At 52.6% G+C, this 26,404-nt stretch overlaps 2 protein-coding genes across 10 annotated transcripts in view; one reads left to right on the top strand and one right to left on the bottom strand.

Annotated features, from left to right (window-relative positions):
• Positions 1 to 571: 571 nt before the first annotated feature.
• Positions 572 to 9,935, top strand: Prrt1b (proline rich transmembrane protein 1B). Its single transcript, XM_027423108.2, has 4 exons — positions 572 to 581; positions 5,239 to 5,696; positions 6,438 to 6,581; positions 8,234 to 9,935. The coding sequence occupies exons 1-4, from the start codon at positions 572 to 574 to the stop codon at positions 8,381 to 8,383; spliced, it is 762 nt and encodes a 253-aa protein (XP_027278909.1). The 3' UTR covers positions 8,384 to 9,935.
• A 2,957-nt stretch (positions 9,936 to 12,892) lies between these two features.
• Rapgef1 (Rap guanine nucleotide exchange factor 1) overlaps positions 12,893 to 26,404 on the bottom strand; it is a 119,638-nt gene continuing 106,126 nt past the window's right edge. For 8 of the 9 annotated variants that reach the window (XM_027423105.2, XM_027423106.2, XM_027423099.2 and 5 more), the window contains 12 exons: positions 26,142 to 26,253; positions 24,606 to 24,681; positions 21,593 to 21,677; positions 20,304 to 20,396; positions 19,433 to 19,618; positions 18,931 to 19,015; positions 18,699 to 18,793; positions 17,387 to 17,465; positions 17,167 to 17,268; positions 16,710 to 16,807; positions 15,925 to 16,053; positions 12,893 to 15,321 (listed from right to left, as the gene is read on the bottom strand). In XM_027423105.2, coding sequence (XP_027278906.1) covers positions 15,171 to 15,321; positions 15,925 to 16,053; positions 16,710 to 16,807; positions 17,167 to 17,268; positions 17,387 to 17,465; positions 18,699 to 18,793; positions 18,931 to 19,015; positions 19,433 to 19,618; positions 20,304 to 20,396; positions 21,593 to 21,677; positions 24,606 to 24,681; positions 26,142 to 26,253 — 1,291 coding nt within the window. In that variant the 3' untranslated portion in view covers positions 12,893 to 15,170. Of the gene's footprint in view, positions 15,322 to 15,924; positions 16,054 to 16,709; positions 16,808 to 17,166; positions 17,269 to 17,386; positions 17,466 to 18,698; positions 18,794 to 18,930; positions 19,016 to 19,432; positions 19,619 to 20,303; positions 20,397 to 21,588; positions 21,678 to 24,605; positions 24,682 to 26,141; positions 26,254 to 26,404 lie in introns of all 9 variants that reach the window. The other variant, XM_035446832.1, reaches the window with a different exon arrangement.

The raw sequence follows: 26,404 nt of genomic DNA, 5'->3' as shown, positions 1-26,404 counted from the left end.
GGACCGGTTGTACATTCTTTGGCCTGGTGCATCTCGGGAAGAAAGTTAGGCACGTGTTGTTCTAAACCTCAGCTCTTAGATGAAATCTACACTCCTGACTACTCTGGGGCAGGGAGCCGGAAGCGGATGCAAAAACAACAACAACAAAACAAACAACAAACAAACAAACAAAAAACAGACAAACAAAAACTTGGCTATACAATTTGTCTTTGGCCCTCCCCTCTCCCCGTGGTCTCTCCTCTCATCCCTGTAGGAAATGCACGATCCTCCTCCCCCACCCGTCAACGTCAAGGCCCTGCAACTCGGCAAAGAGTTAGATCAAGGCATCCTGCCCTCAGGGTCCGTCACAGCGCTAACTGGCCCAAACCGGGAGGATGCAGAGTGGGTTGCAAGCTCCAGGGCGCGAAGGAGCGACGTGTTGACACAGACGTGGACAAACAGGGCGGTCAATTATTAACCTGTCGCGCAGCGGGCACCAGGAAACCCGAGCCGGCACAGTCAACCGAGTGGGGCGGACCCAGGCTCGAGGCCGGGAGCAGCACAGCCGGCGCGCACCCACGCGGATCGGGCCATGGAGGCAGGTAAGGGGCGCCGGGTACAGGGGATAAAGCGCAGAGACCGAGGGCGCAGACAGGAACGAGGCGACACTGGCGTCGGGGCACACCCGCATTCAGGGCCTGGGAGCCAAGAGGCTTCGGCGTTAAAGTTCAGGAACTTTCTTGCATACTGCGGGACATCTGGGGAAGGATGGGCCCCTGGTCGACAGCAGGTGTCCTGGCAGCAGCGGGTGGCTCTGCATTTCCCGCCCAGACTCTCCTGGCTGCATCCAGTGTGTGCTTGCTTTGTTCGCTCCCGGGACCAGGTGGAGGCCCCTCAAGAAGGTGGTGACCCAGCAAGAAGGAATTCAGAGCCCTGGTTGGGAGAGGTCTCGAAGACTGGATCAGAGACTGGGCAGGCAGGTGTGGATGCTCCCTGGTAGAGTCCCATCGCCGTCAGCCGTCACGTATCCAGGCAAAGGACCCCGGGTCCTCGCGATCACTAGGGAGTCCCAGGCATGAGGGGCATGAAGTGGTGCCGAGACCCATACAGGTTCGCCATCAGATGCCCGGGTGCCCCTCGCATCCCCTGCACCCCCTATGGAGGATGCTGGGGTGACTAGCAGAATTCCACTGTGCCTTCCCCCTTCTAGAACCCCCCAGGCCTTGGAGCAGCTCCATCCTTCTCTGTCTTGGCTGGACTATCGCCTCAGGCTCGGGTGTCGAGAACTCGAGAACCCCAGGCCACAGAGCCAGGCGCAGCCAGTAGATTTATTTACTCGGAGGCCCCTATCTCTGTGCATCGGGCCAGGTATTTGTGCTGGCGGGATCCAGGGAAACTGCGGTTTTTGTTATGATAACTGGGTCAGAAGCCTGGCGTTTCTGCGACTGGGTCCTTCCGCTGTGGCTTTAATTAGCTAAAGTGCTTGCTGAGCCCTTGGTTGCCTGGTCTGTGCATGGAGGCTTCTTAAGATGAGGGGACGACCAGAGCCCAGGGCCCGGGCAACTGCTCCCTGCCATTTTTGTAACACTGCGATTGCCATTATCAATCCTTATTTTATACTTGATGGAAAGAGGCCCAGAACAGTGGGTTCCAGGTCCCAGGCCTGCACCTGCCCTCAGGCCAGCTCACCCAGGTGGAGGCTCCTGGGACTGACAGGCTGGTCCTGGTGTTACCCATTGTTTGTGGTCTGTCATGGAGTAGAGTAGGCTGGCTCTGGGTCTTTGGCAGTGGCTGCTCAAAGAATTTTCCTACAAAAGAGGGAGGAGCTCCAGCGTGCCAGTGGTGTGTGTGTGTGTGTGTGTATGTGTGTGTGTGTGTGTGTGTGTGTGTCCCCGTCCGTCTGTTTCTGTGTATGCACATGTGTGAACTAGTGGATTCACAGTAGGCATAGAGGCCAGAGGGGGACTCGGAGTGTTTAGCACTTTCTGCCTTATTCCCTTAAGAGGGGGTTTCTTATCCAACCTGGGGCTCAGAAATTTTCAGTCATCTTCTTATATCCATCCATCCTCCACCGCACTGAGGTTTCTGGTGCACACCTCCCCTTCCCACAGACTCCTGATTTCTCTGTGGGTGCTGTGGATATGAACCTAGGTCCTCACATGTGTTCAGCAAGTGCTCTTACCCACTGAGCCATCCCAGAGGCCAGCTTGGTCTACAGAGTGAGTTCCAAGACATCCAGGGCTACACTGTGAAACCTGGTGAGGAGGGGAACAACAACAACAAAAACCAACTCCCCCCAAAACATCCCTTTCTCCTTCCACCTCTCTCCAGTATTGAGGATTGAACCCAGGGTCCAAGGAATGCCAGGCAAGCTCTACCAGAGAACTACATTGCAGGCTTTGGCAAGTTCTCTTAATGTTTTAACTCTGAGGTATGTTCAAATACACCAGACATACGAATTAAAATGTGTGTGTGATCTCCTTTCAAGTATTAGACACTCCTCAAGCTCCCATCAAGCCAGGGCACAGGCTGATCTCTATGAGTTTGAGGCCAGCCTGGTCTACATAGTGAGTTCCAGGTCAGCTGGGGATACATAGTGAGTACTTGTCTCGGTAAATGAAACAAATTCAGATAATTCAAAACTTATTTTAAATTTAGGTCTTCGTTCTTTTTAAAATGTGGCTTTCTGCTGAATTTATTTTAAGTGTGTTTCTCTTTACCTTGTGGAGCAAGCATGCTTTTTCTTATTGTTCCAGTGTCTAGGCATCAGAGTTGGTATGTGTTAGGTTTTTAGTGTGTGTGTGGGTGGGGTAAGGGGAGTTGAGACAGGATTTCTCTGTGTAGCTTTGGTTGTTGTGGAACTCACTCTGTAGACCAGGCTGGTCTCGAAATCCCAGAGATCCACCAGTTTCTGTCTCCCAAGTGCTGGGATTAGAAGCGTGTGCCACCACTGCCCGTCTTGGTTTCCCTTTGTTTTTTATGTATCTTTTCTTGTTGGTCTTTCTTCTTCTCTCCTCTTTATACTCTCTCTCTCTCTCTCTGTGTGTGTGTGTATGTGTGTGTATGCGCGTGTGTGCGTGCACGAATACGCGTGCACAGGCAGGCTTGCATAAACACTAGAATTCCATGGTTGACAGTGGAGGTCAGAGGACAACTCTCCTATCGTGTGGGTCTTGGGGATTGAACTCAACACCCAGCAGCAAGCTCTACCATGCTGAGCCATCCATCTAGCCTTTCTTCTTATTTTTGAGATAGCGCCTTATAGCCCAGGCTGTACCTGAACTTGAGGCAATCCTTCTAAGTGCTGGGATTATAGGTCTTGCCCTCCGCCCCCCCAATATATACACAAACTGGTTTCTCTTGAAGAATACTCACACAGTCCTAATTCTTCACATTGCAGATTATTTGGGTTAGTGCCTTGGGTACTGGGGCTGTTGTATGTGTTACTTCTCAGTCCTGTTGTGATTCCCTGACTCAGCTTGGTCAGTTCTGGTTCACCTTCTGTGTGTGGCATCTCCATGGTTGGCTCATCCCACAGCCTCCCTGGCTACTGTGTGAGTCTGCCCCATACCCACTGCTCAAGGCTGCATTCGATACTTATGGGGATTAATTCTAGAATGTTCAGGACTTGGTACTCCAGGACCAGAGACAGTCCAGGGCAAAGGGATCAGATGGTGGCTCAGCTCAAGCACAGTGCTCAGGAAGTCCAGAGTCACCCATCAGTTCTTCCTGCGGGGCCATTCTTTTATCATGGGCTCAGGACTGGGAGGGAGCAGGAGGTAAGGTGCCTCCCTGCTGTTCTCACTTTCAGTGACTCCTGGTGGCTTTTGTGTTTTGTCTCAGGGGTTTTAGTTGTTATCAGCTGGAGAGACAAGCTTTTTAAAAAAGCATGGCTAGGGCAGGAGAGATGGCTCAGGGGTTAAGAGCACTGGCTGCAGCTGGGCCATGGTGGTGCACGCCTTTGATCCCAGCACTTGGGAGGCAGAGGCAGGCGGATCTCTGTGAGTTCGAGCGAGACCAGCCTGGTCTACAGCACTAGTTTCCAGGACAGCCTCCAAACCTCCAAAGCCACAGAGAAACTCTGTCTCAAAAAAACCAAGAGAGAGAGAGAGAGAGAGAGAGAGAGAGAGAACGCACTGGCTGCTCTTGCAGAGGACCTGGGGTCAATTCCTAGCACCCATATGGCAGCTGACAATCATCTGTAACTCCAGCTCCAGAGGGTCCAATGCACTCTTGGCCTCCACAGACACTGCATGCATGGGATGCCAGGCATACATGCAGGTAAAACACTCATGCATATGAAAATAAATACATTTTAAAAAAGATTTTATTTATTTATTATGTATACAACATTCTGCTTCCATGTATATCTGCACACCAGAAGAGGGCACCAGGTCTCATAACGGATGGTTGTGAGCCACCATGTGGTTGCTGGGAATTGAACTCAGGACCTCTGGAAGAGCAGTCAGTGCTCTTAACCTCTGAGCCATCTCTCCAGTCCGAAAATAAATACATTTTTTAAAATTATGCTTAAAACACACAGCGAGAAACTTTCCATCATGAACGCTTTGGTCCTTATTCTTTCCCTCAGAGGGGAGGCCATAGGTCAGCCTCAAGTATTATCTCTCTGGATCTGCCTACCCTGTTTGTGTCTCTCACTGGCTGTTAGACCATCAGTTAGGCTAAAGTGGGGGACCAGGGAGCCGCTAGTCTCCACGGATGGGATGGCAAACTTCTGCCATGATTTTTATGTAGGTTCTGGGCATTGAGCTCAGGTTTTCATGGTTGCACTACAGGCGCATCACCAACGAATCCATCTCCCCAGCCCTGACAAGACCAGTATCAGTCAGTATCAGTCATTACTAAGTATCAGTCAGACCACGGTAGGAACCGAGGCGTCAGTATCAGTCAGTCCTGTACCCTGCATTGTGAGCTTCCCTTCTTTCGCGTTCAGAAATTCTTGGTCACCTCAAGAGCAGACTCTCTACCGCCACTGAGCATCCCTCCCCAAGCTCTGGTGACCAAAGACACAGTGTTTTAAGTTCCAACTTGTGCTCTGTCAATGTCCCCTGGGCCAGAGAAAGTGTCAAGCTCTGCCTACGTTCAAGAGGCAGCATCACCGAAGGAACCTCATGGGGCAGGGTGATGGGAGCATCTGGCAGGAATCCTGGCTGCCTGGAGGGCACTGGGTCCCCTGCGCTTTGGGTGCAGCTGGGCTGGGGGATCAGCAGCCTGGCCTCACAGCTCTGCCTTCTCCAGGTCCCAACGCCAACGGGGGCGACAGCCCTGCAGCCCCGGAGGACTCTCCAGCAGCCGAGGACACACGCAGCCCCTCGCAGCCCGCACTCCCGCAGCTCCCGCGCCGCCCACAGCTGCTAGATGAAGATACGAGGCCTGATGAGGACCAGGCCGCAGCTGCCGCAGAGGGCAGCGAGCCGGCCCCGGGGGATCCAGAACCCACTTCCACGTTGGCTGAGGCGGGGCCCGGGCTCAAGGCTACCGGCGGCACCGTGCCGCCCATCGGCTTCGTGGGCGAGCCCCCACCCTATGCACCGCCCGACCCCAAGGCAGTGGCGCTGCTCTACCCGCCCTTCCCGCAGATGCCAGTACTGTTCCAGCCCGCGCCCGGGCCCACCGCACTCTATCCGCCACCGCCCGGCCCGCTCTTCCCACCAGCAGCCGCCGCTGCCACCGGAGCCTCCTTCCCCTTCCCCGCGGTGAGAGCACGCCCCACACAGATCTGCACACAGGTGGCTAGAGATTTCTCAAGGTTGAGACAAGCGACAAGCAAACGGGGTTCCTAAGGATGAATAGGAGTTGTCCAGGAGAAAGACACTGGGCACAGGCTGCCCGGTGGTCAGCCATTTTGTTCTGGGAAGGCTGGGTTTGCTGTGGTGGTAAGAGGAGTAAGGAGGGCACCATCAGTGGGGAAGGTCCCAAAGGGTGGATGTGATAAATAATTTTTTTTCGAGACAGGGCTTCTCTGTGTAACAGCGCTGGATGCCCTGGAACTCACTCTGTAGACCAGGCTGACCTCGACTTGCAGAAATCCATCTGCTTCTGCCTGCTGAGTGCTGGGAGCAAAGGTGTGCACCACCACCACCTGGCTTAAAAAAAAAAAAAAAGTAAAGACAAGCTCTTATGTGGCTCAGGCTGGCCTGGAACTCATTATGTAGTGGAGAAATGCCTGATTCTGTTGCCTCCACCTCCACTAGGACTCCAATGGCACAGCAGAGACAGAGGCTGGCAATTCTCTGAGCTGACACTAAGGAAGGCGGGCAGGCTGTGGGTTGCCAGTGGAGAGGTGGAAGCTCTCAGCCTCCGTAGCTCCCTGGCACATAAGACATCATGGTGGCCAGTCCTGGGCTCGGCAGCGTGTGCAGGGCAGAGTGTGAGGAGGGGAAGGGGGTCAGGCCCACTTTCCCTGGTTCTTCATGTCAGTGCTTCTGTCCCCACAGTACGGCAGCCCCATGGCCGGTGGGCCTGCCCCCATGCAGGTGGAACACAGGCCTCTGCCCAAGGACTTCATGATGGAGTCAGTGCTGGTGACCCTGTTCTGTTGCCTGCTCACAGGGCTTATTGCCATCGTCTACTCCCATGAGGTAAGGGAAATGGCCATAAGAGAGGAGCCTTAGCTCCTGTGGGGACTTGTAGGAGTCCCCACGCAGCAGCTAGGTAGGACCAGAGGAAGAAGCCCTGTTGTGGGGTCTGGCCTTTCTTGTCCGTTTTCCTCTCCCTTTTTCGCCTGTGACCCTCATTACTAAGGATTTGTTCTGGCAAGTTCTCAAACAAAAAAGGGTATACTGAAAGACCCTCAGATCGAGGAGTCGCCACAAATCGGACAGTCCCCCCCAAAACACTCAATGTCCAGTCCAGCTGATGTAAAAACAAGAGGTAAGTTTATTGTGGGACATTTGCGCAAACGGGCCTCCCAGTCCGACAGACAAAAGAAGCCCTGTTCCTCAAAAGCAGGCTTCTTTTATAGGAGAAAACCATAGGCTTTTAGGGGTTTGGGTACATGACCAGAGTCACAGGTCCTTTGGAGATCTCTTATCTTTGGGGCTGGATGGTCTCCTGACTCAGTGGGATAGTCTGTTCTTATCTTCATGACCCCAGGGCAGGGTGGCCCTCTGGGAATTCTTGGTATTTAGTTAGGTTGTCTTGTGGCCTTGTAAGGGAGTTATTTCTGCCAGCTAGGAAATTCCAGGGACTCGGGTCATTGTGGCCTTGGTTAGGTTTCTAAGTCAGGTCTCCCCGTTCTTAGGGTGAGGTTTTTTTCTAAGTCTCCTTAATTTATTTCTTTGTTAATTCTTAAGTCCTTTAATACATGATTGATGAGTCCCAAGGTGTTGCCCAGCCCTGTTGGGGTATTTTGGCAGCCTACAGTCTGCAGCTTCATCCAGCTGCCTCAGTTCCCCTCTGTCCAGTAGCTACCATCTGCCTTGCTGGCTTGAAATTACTCAACTGTTAATTCATCTCTCCACCCTCCCTCCTAAGACACATCACTATCAACCCAGCCTCCCGCCCTCCTCCACCCATCTACCATCAGCTATCAATTCATCGGCCACTGACCTCACCTGTCTTTTCTGCTCACCCACCTCCCACTTTCTATTCACCTGCCTTGCTGTTCATTCTTCCATTTGCATAGCTACTCATCTCCATCCCCTCACTTTCTCATTACTACCCCCCCCAGCTTTCCCTCCATTACTGTCCACATGCCTGGCACTGGGTTAGGCCCTGGGGGACTCACTGATGAAGGTGCCATGACATTCTGATTGACAGAAGGCAAGCCTTGGGGGGGCTGTGTGTGCTTGCAGGTAACAGCCCAGCCTTGCTGGTAAGTGGGGCGGGGCTGGGCGGGGAGAGGTCTCAGTTCCAGGTTAGCACCAGCCAGGACTTAGGGGAGCAAACAGCTCAGAGGTGGGTTTTAGCTTTACCAGCAGCTGTGTGGCCCAGGGTGGCCATTTAAGTCTGCTGAGCTTTCATGTCATCATTAGCAAAGCGAGGTGCAATGATCCCCAGTTGAGAGCTGCTATGAGGTGGCCTAAGAAGAGTTTGAGGGCATTCCTTAGTGCTGGAGGGATCTCTGGCCCCATTCTTGCACATCTATGAGCTGTGGCCTGGGTCCTGGTATTCCCAGGCTGTCAGTTCCTGGCTTGTGGCATGGGCCTGGTCTGAAGGTGTGCTGGTGGGGTTTGGGTGGGTAGAGGGGGATCACTGTTGATGCATCCCACCCTGACCTGTCTTATTACAGACTCGAGCAGCCCTGGGCAGGGGTGACCTGGCACAGGCGGAGGAGGCTTCGAGGAAGGCCCGCTCACTCGTGCTCTTCAGTCTGCTCTTCGGGGTCTTCGTGTCTACCAGCTGGGTCATCTATGTGGTGGTGGCCCTCTACTTCCCCTGAGGCTCAGGACTTGCAAGCCAGGATGTGCCCTTTCTATGGCTAGCTGGTGCTCACACAGGGCAAAGGGGAATTGGTCCATTAGGCCTTGAGTGGGATCCTAATCTGAGGGACAAAGGCCTGGAAGTCTTCCTGGGATGCCTGTCTTCACCTTCACTCCTGAAGAACACAGAAGACTAAAGTCCTCACTGTCTTCAGAGCCTTCCAGAGGACATGGCCACCTTCAGCCCAACTCAGGGATCTGGCTCTAGTCAGTGCATACTCCTCTGGGAGAGTGGAGAGGAGAACTCAATACCGCTTCTCTCCCGGGGAGTTCCTGCCTGGTGCTGCCCATGCTGCGAGAGATAGGACTGCTATGGTCAGTCAACAAGGACAGACCTTCCTGTCACCACTTCAGAGGACACTGCTACTTTCTGACTTCCATCTGTGTGCAGCAGATTCCCTGGGCCCATTGCCTGCCTGTCTCTGAGCTGGCTCACACTTGAGCTTCACTTACATAGGGTGCCTCCTTTCCCGGGACCCACTTTTCTGTAAACATCTCTGTCTTCCTTTCCGCCTCTGGCTTCTATTGGCTACTTGTCTGAGGCTTTCAGCTTCTGCCTTTCCCTGCCCCCGCTTCCTGCTCATTCTCTTAATAGGTCAGTTCAGCTGGTTGAGGACATGCACGCAGCCCCCTGCTCCATCCCCAGCACTACACGAATGGGGGATGGCGGTGCACATCTGCAATCCCAGAACTTGAGCAGAAGGAACAGTTCAAGGGCAAACCTGGCTACACTGAAAGCTGGAGGCGAGCTGGGGCTTCACGAGTCTCAAAAATAAACAACAACAACAAAGAAAACAAACTGGGCCCCCAGTTAGGGATGGCTGTCCTGACTGGGGAGTACTCTCAGATCAGGCCACCCCAAACGCTGTGAGACACTTAAGATACACAGCTGTCCTCACATCATGTACCCTGGGGTCCAGTCCAGCTGGCTGTGAGAAAGACTTGTTCACAAGAGTCCCATCCATGTGAGCAGGGCTCTAGGTTGGATTTTACAGCATGGGCGGCTCACACACAGGCTGCCCTCTCCTTCAGGCCCTGCTGCCTGCAACCAACAGCGCTTGTGGGTAATGGAGCAGAAGCCCCGCCCTCCTCCAGGTTCGGAGACTGGAATAAGGAAGTCTGCAATGAGCAGTGTGGAGGTCCAGGGCACAGGGCTGTTCTGGAACCAAGAACTTGACCTTCAAAATGCATGACAGCCAAGAAGAGGAGGAAAGGATTTTTTGGGGCCTGGTAGAGGCCTCAAAGGTGCCTCATAGCACCCACTAGCCAACCAAACCATTCTCACACACCTTTTAAATAAGTCACCGTGGAAAGGTGTCTAGATGGCTGCTCCTTTGGGGGTGCCGTGAGACATCTGAGGGGGTCATGTTAAACTGCAGTGGGGCCTGTAACTGCAGCCTGAAGCGCTGCATGAGTAATGAGCTTCTTGCCTCTTCTGCTGCTGCCTCAGGACACCTTGGGTGGTGGTTAATAAAACTGTCAAGAGTACCTGCATCAGAATCTTAGCACAAAAGCTCCAGTGTCCATTACTCAACGCTGTTGTAAGGTGAAGCTGATATGAAAACAAGCAAGTGGAGCCTGGAGTGTGAGAAATAGAGGAATGGCTCACACTGTGCGTGAATATACAGTTGGATTGGGGATGGCTCGCACTGCATGATAGAGTGGGGATGGCTCGCACTGTGCGTGAATATACAGCTATTGTGGGGACAGCTCACACTGCACGAATATACAGTTATAGTGGGGACATCTCAGCACTATGTGGGGACGGCTCAGACATCTGATGTCACTCTCTGGTTGCCACACCCACACAGACAAGTGCATTGTACACACACTATTGGGATTTTAACAGTAACTGCATCACATCAGTGATTAACTGAGGTTAACTATTTTGGGAGTCTTAGAATGTAGCTCAGGTTACACAGTGTACCACCATACCTGGCAACTGACATGTTTCCATGATCTGTAAAATGTCTCATTTTAAGTATATAGTTCTTTTTACATGTGGTGTGGTGCTGGGGATTGAACCTAGGGCCTTACACATGCTAGGCAAGCACCTTACCACTGAGTTACACACCCAGCCCTTACATGTAGGTCTTCTACAACACTTCCTCTAAGTGCTTGTTAGTTTTCTGTGGAATCTAGCATGTTTCATCATCATCCCTGTTTGTTTCTTTTTGATGCTATTAGAACTAAAATTCTTTGTTTTCTTTCTTTAAAGCCCACTTAAGTCTGACATATCTGCTGAGGTTCATGTTCACATGATGCTGAATCCATGTATTTTATTGTTTTTCAGTGTTTAATCTCGTGTGTTTTTCCTGGTTTTTGTTTTTTCGAGACAGGGTTTCTCTGTGGCTATAGAGGCTGTCCTGGAACTAGTTCTTGTAGACCAGGCTGCTCTCGAACTCACGGAGATCAGCCTGCCTCTGCCTCCCAAGTGCTGGGATTAAAGGCGTGCACTACCAACACCCAGCTGAAGTCCTAGATTTTTTTTTTTTAAGCTCTCAAAAATGCTTTATTTCGGATGGATGGATGGATGGATGGATGGATGGATGGATAGACAGACAGTACTTTGGTTGGATTTAAGAGAGGACCTTGTAAGTTGAGAGTGAAGAATTCTCAGCAAAAGAAAGCTACCTTTGTTGTCTAGGTCTCATAGAGTCCATCAGAAAGGAGATAGCCTGGTTTGTATAACATGTACTGGATATGAACCCAAACACCTGGCAATACAGTTTGCCCTTTTTCTGTGGATTAGACCTTCCAGAATGCCAAGGCTTCTTCTACCAGAGGGGTCGAAGTCCTCCAGATTCTCTCAGCTGGTAGTAATTTTACTCCAGAATAAGATGTTCCTGTCCTACTGAGAACAGGGAAAGACTCAGTCCTTTGTGTGCTTGGGACTTGGTGTTTCAAGGTATTACTAACCAGAAACCAGCTTTTCTGCCTCAAAAGCTGGTGGATGCATCTTTGCCTTGGCTCTGTTGTGGCTTAAATGGTAAGCCAGACATAGTCTCCAAGAGAGAGAAGTCCTAGATTTTTAAGTATTAAAAAATACATAGATTTTTCATGTATCATCAGGATTTTTTTTTTTTTTTTTGGTTTTTTGAGACAGGGTTTCTCTGTGTAGCTTTGGAGCCTATCCTGGCACTCGCTTTGGAGACCAGGCTGGCCTTGAACTCACAGAGATCCGCCTGCCTCTACCTCCCGAGTGCTGGGATTAAAGGTGTGTGCCACCAACGCCCGCCCGGATTTTTCATGTATCAACTGGAAAGTTATGAATTGTATTGCTATGGTAACTATATTAACTTTCAGTCTAGACTTTTTTTTTTTTTTTTTTTTTTTTTTTGAGACAAGTTTTCACTATGTATCCCTGGCTAGCCTAGAGATCTACCTGCTTCTGCTTCCCAAGTGCTGGGATTACAGAAGTGTACCACCCACCAAGTGTGGCTCAGTCAGTCTTCATTTTTAATAATTTCTTTTTTTTTTTTTTTAGATTTTTGTGCTGAGTGTTGTGTTTTCAAGCATGTGCACTACTTGCATGCCTGGTGTCAGAAGAGGTCAGAAGAGAGCACTGGATTCCCTGGAGTTACAGATGGTTGTTAGATACCATGCAGGTGCTGAAAATTGAACCCATGTCTTCAGCAAGAGTAGCCAGTGCTCTCAACTGCTGGGTTAATAGTTAAAAGTCTCCGGTGTTGGTGGCGCATGCCTTTAATCCCAGCGCTCGGGAGGCAGAGGCAGGAGGATCTCTGTGAGTTTGAAGCCAGCCTGGTCTACAGAGTGAGTTCCAGGACAGCCAGAGCTACACAGAGAAACCCTGTCTCAAAAAACAAAAAAAGTTAAAAGTTTCTCCAGTCTCTCTGACATCATCTCTTTAGCATCAGGGGCTGGCTGTGAGCTGTCCTCCTGGGTGTGGTACTTAATTCCCAAGGTCTGAGGACATTTCTTGGCTCTGAAACCAGTCCCCTTCCCTCTGCGCTCATATTTGGAAAGTCAGAGGAACGACCTGCAGAAGGCACCACAAAGGCACAGTTTAAAGCCTGGCGCCTGAATCTACCCTGCACAACCCTTTTCACAGGGCAGAGGGCACAGCTCCTTGGTATATTCCTATTTTTCTTCATGTGTATATGGAGACCAGAGGATACCTTACAGAAGTCCTTCTAGCCCATGGGTCCCAGAGATTGAACTCAGGTTGTCAGAGTGGTGGCCAGTGCCTGCACCCACTCAGCCATTCTCCAGTTTCTCTCAGTTTGAATGTTCCTGGGGCTATGAACAGGGATGGTAGCAGAGCGTGATGGGGGTAGGTTCTGAGGAGGGCAGATCTTGGTGTTACCTGTCTCCTCAGCCAGAGAAACCACAACCACAAGAGTGGGTCTGAGGCCTACCAGAGTCCTTATCCCCTCCCCTTCAGATATGTCACAAGTAGGCAGGGACTGGCCTAACGTAGCCTTGCACAGAAAGCCTGGACACAGACATGGCATCAGACAGGCTTTTGTCTGTTTTATTTTTTTTTTTCATATAAAAGTTACGCGCTTGTAATGTCTGTATGAAGGTGCCACTGTCCGACAGGTTAGTGGGGGATTTATATTACAGCTTCACACTGGAAGGCAGGCGTTGGGCAGGTATCTTGGTTCAAGGGTCAGCCTGTGGCAATTGCTTGCCCTAGCCTTGGCCATACCATACCCACACATAAGGTTGGCCTCTGCTGAGAACTGAATTGTCCACGCCACTCAGTATGCCTACAAAGATTGATCTCCACAACTCTCCCAGCCTCCCTCACCCCCGAGAAACAGACATGTGGAAGCCAGGCTGCAGTGAGCACTGGGCTCAGGTGACTAGGGAAGCCTGTTGGCTAATAAGTTAAAACCACGCATCGCACCTTGCTGTCCCCACACGGAGGCTCCAGAGCTGCCCCAGCCCTTTGCTTTGGCCACCAAAGGCTCCCAGGACTTCAGGAGGCCCTGGTTTTTCTAGATTTGGAAGGTGAGCCTTCCCTTCTGTCCCAAGCTCATGCTTGGGAACCTGCAGATGCCAGATCACAGACCTGTTGTCTGCTGTGGTACCGACAGGCTAGGCCTGATGGCCTGTGCTACAGAGGGATGCTGGAGGAAGGGCCCTGTGTGCACAGTGGCCCCCCACTCGCACACAGCAGCACTCAGAGCTGGTGAGGGACAGGAGGCAAAGACTGAAATGAAAGGACCTGCAGAGAAACAATCCAAAGACCCACACGACTGCTCACAACCCTGACTCCACACACACTCCTTAAACAACCTGCCCTGGCTGCTGCCAGAGGGAGCTGGCCAAGGGGCTGTTCACGGATGCCCCCTCTCTATTTACAGCACAAATAAACAGGAGAGGGGGGCAGAATAGCTCACAGTTCCTTTTTGATAAAAGCTGCTAAAAAAAAAAAAAAAAAACCCAGGAGAGGTTCAGAGCGACAGTTGTTTCAAACTTGCACCCGGCCAGCAGCTGTTGCTCTGCCTTTTCTTCCGCTGTGACGACTGGGTTGAGGAAGCACAGAGATCCTGGTGTCCACTTGACCAAGCCCCATGACCAGAAGAAATGGGTGCTTGTTCATGCAAAAGTGAACTGGAGGCATGGTGCAGGGCCAGCAGCATGTCTGGATTCTGATCCGCACCCTGCCAACTAGCCATGGTGGTGGCCATGGAGCAAGCCGTGGCCTGGGAGACCCCAGCACTGAGCCCTGAACATCTTGCCCTCGATTGTCAACCTCAAGGGTGGCTCCACATCGGGGGAAGAGCACCTGCCTGGAATCAGGAGGCCTCTGCAGGCACTCACACCCCAGGCCTGCTCAGTCTTCTTGGGGACACCAGGCATTCCCAGGGAGCAGAAAGGGACTAGGGATCTGTTGGCTGCCAGGGCTGGGGTATAGGCTGGAAGGGACAGGAGATGGCATTTAAGGCACACAGCAAGCATGGAGGGGCTGCTTGCCTCTCCCTAGGTCACTGAGACCCTCACTCTCTGATCTAATCACAAGCACAGCCTTGGCCCCAGCTCAGCACGAGCTCTGCTTCCTCTTCCAGATCCCCACAGTGCCAATGGTGTGGGCTGGGGCTGGGCCAGTAGTGGGCACAACGGGACGGAAGGTGCTACTGGCGGTGCTGTCACAGTGCAGCAGGTGAGCCCTAGTGGGCCATGCATGGCAGGGTAGGTCTGGGGCCAGTACTGTGATGAATGCCAGCTCTGGCTGCTGCCTGTCACTCACCATACCTTCTTGGCCAGGTCTACACGCCTCATCCTCCAGATTTAAAAGGCAGGGAATGAACAACAAAAGATTCCTGCCATGGTCCTTCTCTGCTTTCTGCCTCCCATCTCCTGGCCGTATCTCCCCTGGCTCCAGGTGCCCTGGAGGGCAACCCACCCAAGGGTCCTGGGGCCTCCACTCGTCTGCCACTTAAGAAGGCTAGGGCAGTCTTAGGAGGGTTGAAGCCCACCATTGCCCTAGTCTGCTGCTCAGGTCTCTGTTGCTCCCCAGCTGGAGGGGCACAGTAGGGAACAGGAGGGAGCATTGACAGAAAACAAAACAAAACCAGACCAGGGGCCGCTAGTTCACAAGCCAGTCCTGAGGCCTGCACTTGTTGTGAACCCTGGGGCTTTAGCCACAGGGAGAGAGGCAGGAAACCAGCCCCGCAGGCTCAGGTGCTGCCACACAGCCAAGCTGTGACAGGCTCTGAAGCTGGGATGGTCCAGGTCCTCTCTGGGCCGCTCGGCGTTCTCACACCCAGCCTGCTCCTAGGTCTTCTCTTCACGGTCTGTTTTCCGCCTTGTTATGTTCCTGGGTTTGATCTTCAGAGAGAGTTCCCATAGGGCCTCCTCGGCCAGGTGGTCGCTGAAGTCATTGAAGAAGTTTATGATGTCGTCATTTCTCCGGATTTCATAGTGCCTGGTGGGAGAGGGGTAGTCAGTGAGTTCAGGGCCAGCAGAATAGCCAGGTGAGAACCTCTCACAGGGTGCAACCCTGACTACTGTGGGCCTTCAGTCAACTGCCTGCTACCCAACCTGACAGGGGACAGCAGCATTCAGCACCGGAACATAAAACAGTGTGAGCAGCCCACTGTGAGCTCTGGACCTTCAACAGGCACTGCTGCAGTGGCTCCCATGGGGAGCCCGGCTTCTCTGGGCAGACCCATCTGGGACATGGTGCACTCAGGCCATCCTGAGTGGGCTGTGCTATCCAAGCCTGTCCCTATTGCCCTAGAGCCAGGTAGGCTGTACTGTTAGCCTCCTTTTGTTTTTGTTTCCCGAGACAGGGATTCTTTGTGTAGCCTTGGCTGTCCTGAAGCTCTGTAGACCAGTCAGTTTCCTTCTTATGGCCTGCAGAGAACCTCTTCCTGACTTATGTGTAATTGGGAGGACAAACTGGCGGCACCACAGGCCCAGGCCTGTGGTCTTCCCCATGCTGTCCTGACTGCACCCCTCCCACAGATGCAGGCTCCTGGCCCTCTGGGCCCTGCCCCTCCCCGCAGTGGGGCCAGGTAGCACTTACGCCTGCTGGAAGCACCGCATGCTGTCCAAGATGTTGAACTGTTGCCACCGCTTGGAGAAGTTCACTTTCCCATCGATATAGTCTGGGTTTCCCAGGTGAACGAAGGTCAGGTCCTGCAGGATCAGACCTCTGAGGGGAGGAAGGCAGAAGCTAGTTACTGTATGGAGACAGACTCGGGAGGCAGCTGTTTTGCTGTGAGCTGGCTTTGCCACCAGAACTGTAGCCCATACCAAGCGGCTACTGAATCCCAGTGCAAATTTAGGTGGTCTTTTGACCCACATGTATCCCTGACTTCTGCAACCTGGGTCAGATCCCCCTGCGGATCCCTTAAAAACTAGCTCAGCACTGGAAGAGCCTGGAGCACTTGTAAGTCCTGGCTATGGAGGACTGAGGGGCTGACCTGGCTGCGGGGTCAGACAGGGTTGTGGTTGCTAATGTGAAACTGTTAACTGAACAGTCAAATAGACTAAAACCGGGGAGATGGCTCAGTGGTTAAGAGTGCTTACTGCTACTGTAGAAGACTCAAGTTTGGTTCTCAGCATCCACATGGCCACTCATAACTACTTGTAACTCTAGTTCCAGGGTATCCCATTCCCTCTTCTGACTTCTGTGAGCTACTGTACATACATGGTACACACACACACACACACACACACACACACACACACACACACACACTTAAAGCACATATTAAAAGGTGAAACCAACAACAAAAAGCCCCAGAGGGAGCTGAGATGTCTATCAGGTGTGGTGACCAAAGAACTGTAGGAGGAGAGACAACTCACAGGTATGGGATACATGGGGGTTCCACCTCTGAGAGGGCAGCCCGGTAGGCTCGGAAAGAGGATGAGCTGTCAATCAATGTGCAGTACTCGGCCAGGCCCTGCAGGATGGAGGTGGATTAGCGATATGTAATGATGCCAGGTGCCCATAACATGCCAGACTCAGGCCCTGTTGACACCTGTCAATAATGTCAACTAATCCTCTGTGGCAGAGAGCCTCAGAGAAGACGCTGCTCATGGGCTCCTTGTCCTTTCCTCTAGCACCTACCTTGCTACGGAGTGCTGATATGCATATGGAGCCCAGAGAAGCCACTTTGGATGGATGGGCTGAGAATGGGTTCAGCAGGTGCATGGAGAGTTGACAACCCCACAACCAACCATGAAAGCCCCAGGACCTGCTGACTGGAGACCAGAGACAGATGGGGTCCATGCCAGCCTGCTCAGACTTCCTACCACCCACCTCTGAGGTCTGCCTCTGCCACTCCAGTCTGCGGATGGGTGCCGAATCCAGAGCTGAGAGGATGGCTAGGTAGGAGTTGAAGTTGTTCAGCTTGCGCAGGTGCTGCCAAGAGAGGTGGTGGTGAGGGCAGGGGCAGGGGCAGGGGCAGGGGCAAGGGTGGGGGCTGGTGACTCTAGCCTCCCCAGACAGCTGGGAGAGCCCTGGGCAGTGAGCCAGTTACCTTCATGATCTTGATGAACTTCAGAAGCAGCCTCTCCCGGTCCTGGGCCTTCTCCTGCAGCATGATGATGGAGCGTACCCTGCAGGAAAGGGCCAGATAAGCAACAGCTGAGCCAACCGTCCTCCACAGGCTCGGTGGCCCTGCTAGAGGATATACGTGTGACCCCTGCGCCAGTTGGTCACAAATTCTTATCCATCTGGAGACCAGGGAAGCACAAGCATGGGCCTGGTCCCTGATCTCAGGGTATTCACTGAACCTCAGGGGAGCCTTGGGGGTTGAAGCATCTTCTCAGCAGGGAAAGAGCTCACTCATGGGGCCTGAGATCACCCTACAGCTGAGTAGGAAACCACGGGGTCAGCCATAGGGATGGAAACTCAGAGGCTGAAACCCAAGACAAGCCTCACCTGTGTTGGAGCTAACCTCATGGTGGCTCCAACCTCATGTGGTTTACAAGGGCCACTGCAGGGCTACTCTCCTACCCTGTAAAGGGCACCTGTGTCAGGGACTCGCCAGAGGCCATGGCTCCAGAGGGTACTGTGTACTTCCAGCCTACCTAGAGCTTCCTGGAGCTAGCAGCAGACGGAATCAGGCAAGGTTCAGGGAGGGAAGCAGCTCCCCTACCTTGAAACCAGTACACTCAGACTGGAATGGTGGCTACTGCTGAGGGGAGGGTGCTTCCCATGCAGGGGAGAAGCAACGAAACCTTCCCCTGGGGTCCTGGGAGGATGGTACATGGGGCAAAATGACTGGGTTATACACAGTGCTGGCCTTCACTGTGCTTTAAGAATCCAGAGTCAGGCAGGGCGTGGTGGCTCACGCCTTTAATCCCAGCACTCAGGAGGTAGAGGCAGTGGATCTCTGTGAGGTGGAGGCCAGCCTGGTCTATATAGTAAGTTCCAGAACAGCCAGCCAGGGCTATGTAGAGAGCCCTTGACCACCCCCAAACAAAAGCTTTGTCAGGGACAAATCAAAGCCTTGACAACCCACTCTTTTGCAGTTGACGTCCAGGCAATCAGGTGAGCTGCAGGGCAGAGCAACACATGAAGAAAGCACCCCCGCCCCCTTCAGTCACTCACAGCAGGGCTCACCAGTCAATTCTGGCACTCTTCCCTGCACGGCAGAGCCTATGGTGCCTCCTCAACCAGCTCCGCAGGAGGCCAACCCACCCTATCTTCTCTCTGCTGCCCACAGTTCAAGGCCAGGGCCCATGGGCCCTGGAAAGGGCTCAGGACTGACCATTCAACCTCTCTGCCCAGGAAGCTTGGACTGGCCCACCCAGACCACCTGAGCAAGTGCTGTGGCCCCTTCTTACCAGTAGGACATGTTGTTGAAGTGCTCCGTGAACTGGGTCAGATTGGGGCTCTTCTCCTCATTCTGCTCTTTGGCCCAAAGCAAAACTTCAGGGATCTGGGTGGAAACAGAACAGATGACACTTCAGTTTGTGGTGTTCCTGGGTCTGGGGTGAGGGCTCTTCTTAGGGACAGTCAGCAGCAGCAGCTTCCAGGCAAGAGCTGCTGTCCTTGGCAGGGCCACTCAGCACATACCTCTATCTTGTAGAAAAGCTCAGCGTCCAGCAGTGTCAGCTGCTCTGCTATCTCGTGGCTGTGGAAATCATGCAAGGTCCCTGGCCTGGAACACAGAATGAGAAGCATGTTTGGGGGACAGTGATGCAGGCTTTAGCTCCATGGGTTCTTCTAGGCCATAGGGCTGCTCTCAGGGCAACTGGCTTCCTTCCTCTCCTGCTCCACATGCTTACCACCCAACACTCCCCACCAGTTGGGCAGAGGGCAGGAGAGAGACTTTCCCAGGCTTTTAGGAAGTCAGGATGGCATAGGAGGTAACATCAGTGCTGGGGAAGTCCAGAGCTGACCACAGCCCAGAGCACCTCTGTCCCCTGTCTGTTCAGTGCCATTAGCATGGAGAGAGGCCCACTCATGGGAGTCCAGGGACTGTCCCTAAGCTTGCATCTCACAGGGACTATGAGCCAAAGCAGCTGCTGGGCTCAATTCTGGCCGGCAGCATGGGGCTGGGACCCTGGCTCCTCACCTGGCTGCGACACCCCTGGCTGCCAGAGGCTGGTCGGAATGGGCACACCTGAGCAGCTTCTTCTGGTCCACCTTGTCCAGTATATTCTTCCGGAGCACGCGGGCCAGGCTGAGCTCTCCACTGCACACAAGGCGGAAGACTAGCTCCATCAGCAGCTTCAGGATCTCCTCGGTCAGCTCCACCAGGCTGAGGGTCAAGGGCAACTTGGTGAAAGGTAGGCCAGGGCTCCAGTTGAGGACAATGCCGGGAGTGGCCTTTCTGGAATAGGTCCCTGCCAACTCATTCAACACACTTGCAGCTTTTGGTCTCAGGGAAGCTCCTGGTCTAACTGGGGGATGAGATGTCAGATTAGGAGACCCTCATCTTCCCTGAGCCCTCCATTACTGACCTTAGAGTGATATAGTTATCACACAAGATGTCACTGAGGGCAAACATTCAGATGAGGCACACCCAGAACAGGGTTAAGTATGGAAATGGCAGGAGTCATGGCCGAGGTCCAGATAGACCTGTGGCTGTGGTGACAGCCGTGGAGATGCAGCCTCTCCACTTATCCCAGCCTCCATTGGCCTCACTATGCTGCTGTCTTATGTGAACTAGTCCTAAGATAAGTTAGGAAGGGACAGTCCCAGATGGGGCTGGGGTTCTCTTGAGGGTCTAGGACTCATCCCTGGTTTGTAGGGTCTGTTCCTCTCAGAGCTGGGGTGCAGTAATGGAACCAGTGGGCACATACCCCCACAGTGGGTGGAGTGTAACCGTTCACGATCCAGGTGAGGAAGCCTGCATCACTCCTAGAGCTTCCTAGCGGCCTGCTGCAATGCACACAGTCCTAACATCTGCCAACCACCCCTGGGCGCTGGGGCAAGGCACTCACCATAGCTCATCCACGACTCGCACCAGCACAAAGAAAGTGTTCTTGCTGACGCGCTTCTTGAATGTGTCAGCAAAGGGAGAGAACTTCTCGTATGTGAAGTGTTGAGTTAAGGTTCTTAAGGCAGGGTCTTCATGGGACGCTAATTTCGAGCCCCCTGGCCCCATAAGCTACTTACAGTGCTGGGACCCTTTCAAGTGAAGGCCTAGCTTATGGAAGCAAAGGCCTGGCCTGTGAGCAGCGGGAATGTGCAAAGCCAGCCCAGGCCACTGGGTCCACAGGCTGCTGCCTTTCTGTCTGCAGGACCAACTCTGGCACCAGCCAGGGTATCTGTGGTTAGACCTGAGAGCTGACATGCCGAGAGTCATGGTGCTGGGCCTTAGGGAACAGGTCCCTGTCTAGACACCCCCAAAGATCCAGGGTCCAGAGAGTGAACAGGCCCAAAAGGCCTCCCTCTCCATTCTATGGGCTTCCATCTGGAGATCATTTCCCCAGCCACATGGCCACAATGGTGTGGATCCTACTGGGCGTTTGCACTTTGGAAAGCCAGGCTGGTCCTTCCTTGTGGGAGCAGCAGACTCTACAGCCCCCCCCCAATCCCACGACAGCCCTCATACGTGACTCATGACCACCGACACCGGGTCTACTTTGGAGGTTGTGGCTTCCTGCTGCTGTCGGTCCCCATTAAGTCTCCATACTCTCCCTTACTCCCCGATGGCCCATGACCTATGTACAAGCTGTCAATCAAGGGGTACCACACTGCATGGATGGCCTACCTGGCCCCCAGTAAAGCGCTGGTCCAGGTCCAGAGGGGTGAAATGCCTCCATGGGCAGCCAGCTGAGGCTAAATGGGGAAGGGCTGAGAAACTGAGGGTACAGTAGAGGCTGGCAGTGGGCATATGCAGGTCAGTCACCCATCTTTCATTTCCTTGGCACCATGGGAAATGGTGTAACAGAAAGAAAATGTTTTCAGAGCCAAGTGGGATCCCACATACAAATGCTTGTCAGGTTTGACATGTTTCTGGCAGATGTGGCTGACAGTCTTTCACTAGGCCAGGCTCTAGCAGGTGCTTAGAGCCCACAATGGGGAATGACCACACCTGTCCTGACAGGCCAGGATGGTTAGTAAGGAGCAGACTGAGGACAGGAGGTGCTGGGGAGCCCCTGAGTGGGTTCAGGGCACACAGGACTGACGAGCGCCGTCCCAGTGACAGCAGCTGCCCAGTAGATGGCAGTCAGAGGCTAGTAAAAATGGTTGCACAGGCTGGCGGCTACAGGCCTGGGAAGGATATCGGTATTGCAGTTTCTTGATGAGCTCCTCAGGGCTGATGAAGGTCCTGTAGGTGGTCAGGAAGGCCTCACAGTACAGCACCAGGTCTGCAGAAGCACAAAGGAGCCATTTAGGCGGGGCCCAGGGTGTGGGCTGTGGACTGCAGCATGGGCACCATGTTGAGTCCTCTGAGAGCCAGGCCAGGGAGGGCAAGGTAGGGTTCTGTTTCCTGACTGTGTCCTGCATCTTTCACCTCACGGTCACTGGCTGCCTGGGGAACCATCTTGAAGTCAAACCAGAGGCCACTCTTTTAGACAAGGCCAGTGATTCAAAAGAGTGGTAAAAAGTCCATCCTAAGTCCTAAGAGGATGCTGAAGTGCCTTCCTGTCTGCTGGAGGCCTTAGGCTGGTAGCACCCACCCCTTCCAAAGGGAAAGGGCATTGCCAGCCAAGGACTTCTGCCTCTCCAAAGTCCCAACATCCCTGTGACTTATTTTCCCCATGCCTTTAGATTATCAATTAACACAGGATGTCATGTGAGACACAGTGTCCTAGTTCAGGGTTGGCTGTGCTGTACCACACTGGACCTGGGAAAGCTCACCATACAGCTGGGTGCAAACCAGTACTACTTGAGCTTCACTTTCTGGGTCCAGACCAGCCTCCCCGACCTTTTCTCATACCTTCCCCATTTGCTGGGGCAGAGGAGTGCCATCACACTGTGGCCAGGAGTATCTGCTTGCTCTTGCATTTGGGCTGCATGGGGCCTGGTCCCTGTGCTGTGCTCAGCTCATAGCTGCACTCTAATATACCAGCTCACTGCTATGCTGGGGTTTTCTAGGAAGAGTTCCAGGCAAAAAAGCAGAGATGGGGTCAATACATACACCTGTTTCTGGAAGAATGGGTACCAAAGCAAAGGACCACTGCCAGGAACCAGTGGACTCTTGTAGGGTGTATTCCAGAATGCTGATGAGCCCAAGGGTCATACTCCCCAGGCTAAAGAAACTCACGTGTGAGACAAAGAGTAGGCTAGACTCAAGGATGGCTGTGCTGTACCATGCTGGACACAGTCCAGGTCTGTTGGTTCTAGAGCCCTTAGCAACAGCTGGCCCTGTCCCATACTTCTCACAGTGCCACCTGAGAGGAAAGCTGTATAATGATAAGTGTGCCTTCCTTCCTGCATACTTGTCTAATGGACTTAACCCTGCTTGTCACAGCTGAGTCCCAGACATATGAGCATGGCTTCCAGGGCCTTTGTGCCACTCATATACCATTGGTGCAAAAAGCCACCGGCCTAAAGAGCTTTGCCCTCTGCCATGGGTGCCCTATCTACTCTGGTGTGCCTCATGGCCTCTGTCTGAGGTAAGAATCCCAGGTAAAACAAATTCTGGTTCTGCAGTGACCCCCAAATCCTACTGAAACTTAAACTCAAAAGTCTCCTTTACGCAGACCCAGTGGGTAGACCAGAAGGCTCCTGGGCTCCCTGTCCAGAGTGCCCTTTGGCCTGGCAGGACAGGAGAGTTAGCCTCACAAAGCCAGGCCAGAAGCCAGCTACATCGTAGCTCTTCACTTCTGGGTGAAAATGGCTACTTTGCCAGAGTATCCTGAGTTGCCATTAAAGAAGCTCTGGATACCACCTGCACCACTAACCTCAACAGGTCAGGGAACCAAGGCCCTGGAGGAAAGGGCTGTCCCGTGGTGAGGCTGTGGTGGGCCCTCCTATCTTGGCTGGAAGAAACGAGTGAAGAAATGCTGGGGTGCTAGAGGACTCAACAGCAGCTGTAGTGAGGATGAGCTAAAATGAGCCATTTCCCTTTTCAGTTTCTGCCAGGCAAAGTTTTTGTGCTATTTTCTTTTAATTCAGAAATTTCCAGAATCACTCTGTATAATTTACTTGGGTCTAGGTCATTAAAAAAAAAAAAAAAAAGAGCTGGTGGGGTTAAGGCTTTAAGTCTGGAGTAATTTCACCCACAGTTTAATCTGGTTACATCAACTTTTGAGTCATTTTTTTTCTTTTTTCTTTTTCTCCCAGTGCTGGGGATTAATCCTAGGGCTTCATTCATAGCTAGGCAAGTGTTTTTACTGTTGAGCCATAATCCCAGCTCCTTTTTTTGTTTGTTTGTTTTGTTTTGTGATATGGTCTCCCCATATTGCCTTGGAACCTCACAGATCCTCTTGCCTCCCAAATCTTGAGATTAAAGGCACATGTCAGCATGTTCTTCCCCTTTTAAATCCTTTAAAAAAAATGTAGGAAGAAGACCTCTGGAACACATACCCTGTCTCAAAAAAGAAAAGGAAGAAAAAGAGTAAAAAAGAAAACGAGTATGGGAAGAACCTGTCAAGGCGGGCAGGGGCAGCAGGCTCTGCCTGACCCGGGCCATTGGCATCTTCCTCCTAGGCCAGCTCAAGGGCCCGGTTTCCTCCCTATAGCACTGGATGGGACAGACAGCTTCTTTGCTAGCTAGCTATACTTTCAGGTATAGGGATGGCTCCTGCTTCCAAGATGATCAGGATATGGAGGGGATGGTGAGGCTGGGGAAGCTCCTGAACAACAAATTTTGTTCCTAGGAACTTGCTAGTTGACTACGTGAACTAAATATGTGGAAGAAAAGAATGACTTAAATATAAGGAAAGGTAAAGAGGCTGACCATGTAGAAAGAGCCTTGCTATGTGGCCCCAGCTGACTCTGAATTCACGACTCTCCGAGTGCTAGGAACATAGGTGTGCCACAGTTGCTGCTTTAACTTTAATACCACTGTTGAACATGTCATTATCCAGTGGGCTGCCCTTGGAGCACATGTGACTTACCAACGACTGGTATACCTCAGCTTGCCAATGGGGCCACGAGCATCAACACCCTAACCCAAGAGAGGACACACCCAGGCACAACTTTGATAGGATCAGGGTCTCTAGAGGTGGCCTCTCCCTCTTCTGACCCAGTACCATCAGGCCCGAAGTTCAAGCCAGTCAGGGTGTTTGCCAGGAGAGAGGACAGTGCAGTGGGGTCATGTGATACCTTTGGTGGGACAGCTGTCATACCTTTTCTGTCTGTCTCAGTAGCATGGACCAGTAAGATGTCTCCTGAACCTCCACGAACATCTGGCCCATCATCACCCTGGAGTAAAAAGAGCATGAGGCAAGGCTGAGGTGACAAACACAGCATGCTTTGGGGACCCTGAGTCCTTTCCTTCTGTTCTCCTTGGTCCAGCAACAGCACTGTGTACACCAGACAGCCTCTGCAGCCCCCTGCTGCCACGGACTTAGTAGATGGGCACTGGTCAGAACTCTTGTAGGAAACCAGCACTGAGAAAGCTGTCCAGATGCTGTGGGCACCAGGGCATGTCACCTTCCAGAGGACATGTGGGGTCAGGGCACTATGGCTTCAACCCCACCTTTACCTCCTGGCTCATACTGAAAGGTGAGATCCCAGAGAAGAGAGACAGGCCCTTAGCCTGGGTGACAGGAAGCCACCTTTGGGCTTAGGCCTGTCTTGAGTAGAAGCAGGTTCATCTGTGGTCATGTGCCCTGCAGGTTGTTCAGGGAAGGACTTCACTAGAAGAGCACAAAATATAACAAGACTGCTCATGCCACTGGATGTGCCCATGGCCACCAAACCTAGCCTGATAGTGGGAGACCAACTCTATTTCCACAGGCAAACAAGCTCCAATTTGCTGTAGCGACAGAGCTGTAGGTGGGGTTGGGAACTGAACCGAGATTACTCTGAGAGAGGCAGAGCCAATATCCCATCTGTACATCCCATGGATACCTAACTTTGCTGTTCCCACCTGGACTCCAGAGTTCTGGGTGTTCTGGGCTTCCCACCTGGGACAAGGTTGGCTATGTTCCCGACCTGACTTTCTAGAAGCCATTTAGCTCTTCCTGCAGAGGCTCTGCCTAGACTCTACTGGCCCTGCCAGCATCCTGATGGCCTCAGTGCTGACGTCTTCCTGGGTTGCTAGGAAGCCACTGAGGCTTGCCCAGGAACATGCACAGAGCAGCCCCTGTTCTCTGTATGTTGTAACCATCAAAAACAGTTCCCAGATGCACAGCTACTCAGGGGCTGAGATGTCCCATGGAACCCTATGTTTCTAGCACAGTACAGAGAAGAGACAAGGCTTCTGGGCTAGCTTCTTCCTCTTTCATGAAATGTCTGGGTGTTGTTCTTATCAATGGGGCTCCTCAAACAAGGCCCAGCTCAGAGTCCAGGCCCCAGTTTTCTTAACAGGCAGAGACCAGAGGAGGTAGAGGGGCTATGTTATCCACAGCATATACATGCCTCACACTGCTTAGGGCTTCCCATGCAGGCTACACTGAGCACTGCTGGGTGTTTCTTTTGCATTGCCCTCAGAAGCGCCTGCATGAGGCTCAGAGAGATTTTGAAAGGCTCAAGTTCACTTTTGGGAAATAGCAAGAAAGGGACTGTGAGCTTCTCCCAGAACCCTTTTTAGCTGGGAGCCCAAGAGTCCAGGTGCTGTCTGACTCAGGTCTCTCTGCTGGAGTACCCAAGGCCACATTTCTCTCTCTTCCTCTCCCTCTTGCTTGGTGACTATAAGATCCAGCCTGGGGAATCCTTACCTCTTGCTTGAGTGTCAGCCTGGACATAATTTCATTGTGATCAATGAGGGACAGTTCATCCACTTCCTCTTCTGACTGGGCTGACTCCAGAGCATCCAGTGACTTTGGGGACCTGGGAGAAGTGGTTGGTGGTGAGAGTGTCAGACATGGCCTGGGTTCCCCAGTCCCTGGAGGCCTGTAGGCTGAGGCAATCCAGGTGATGGTTAATCTTAATTGTCAACTTCATGAGACCTAGAGGAGTCAGGCTTCTGTGCATGCCTGCT

This window comes from Cricetulus griseus, chromosome 6, assembly GCF_003668045.3.
Source record: "Cricetulus griseus strain 17A/GY chromosome 6, alternate assembly CriGri-PICRH-1.0, whole genome shotgun sequence".
Classification (NCBI taxonomy): domain Eukaryota; kingdom Metazoa; phylum Chordata; class Mammalia; order Rodentia; family Cricetidae; genus Cricetulus; species Cricetulus griseus.
The sequence above is the reverse complement of the archived record's forward strand: the minus strand, read 5'-3'. Positions and strand labels throughout refer to the sequence as shown.

Coding starts and splice junctions, on each gene's coding strand:
- Prrt1b (XM_027423108.2), top strand. Junction 5,697..6,437: donor CCTCCTTCCCCTTCCCCGCG/GTGAGAGCACGC, acceptor CTGTCCCCACAG/TACGGCAGCCCCATGGCCGG. Junction 6,582..8,233: donor CCATCGTCTACTCCCATGAG/GTAAGGGAAATG, acceptor GTCTTATTACAG/ACTCGAGCAGCCCTGGGCAG.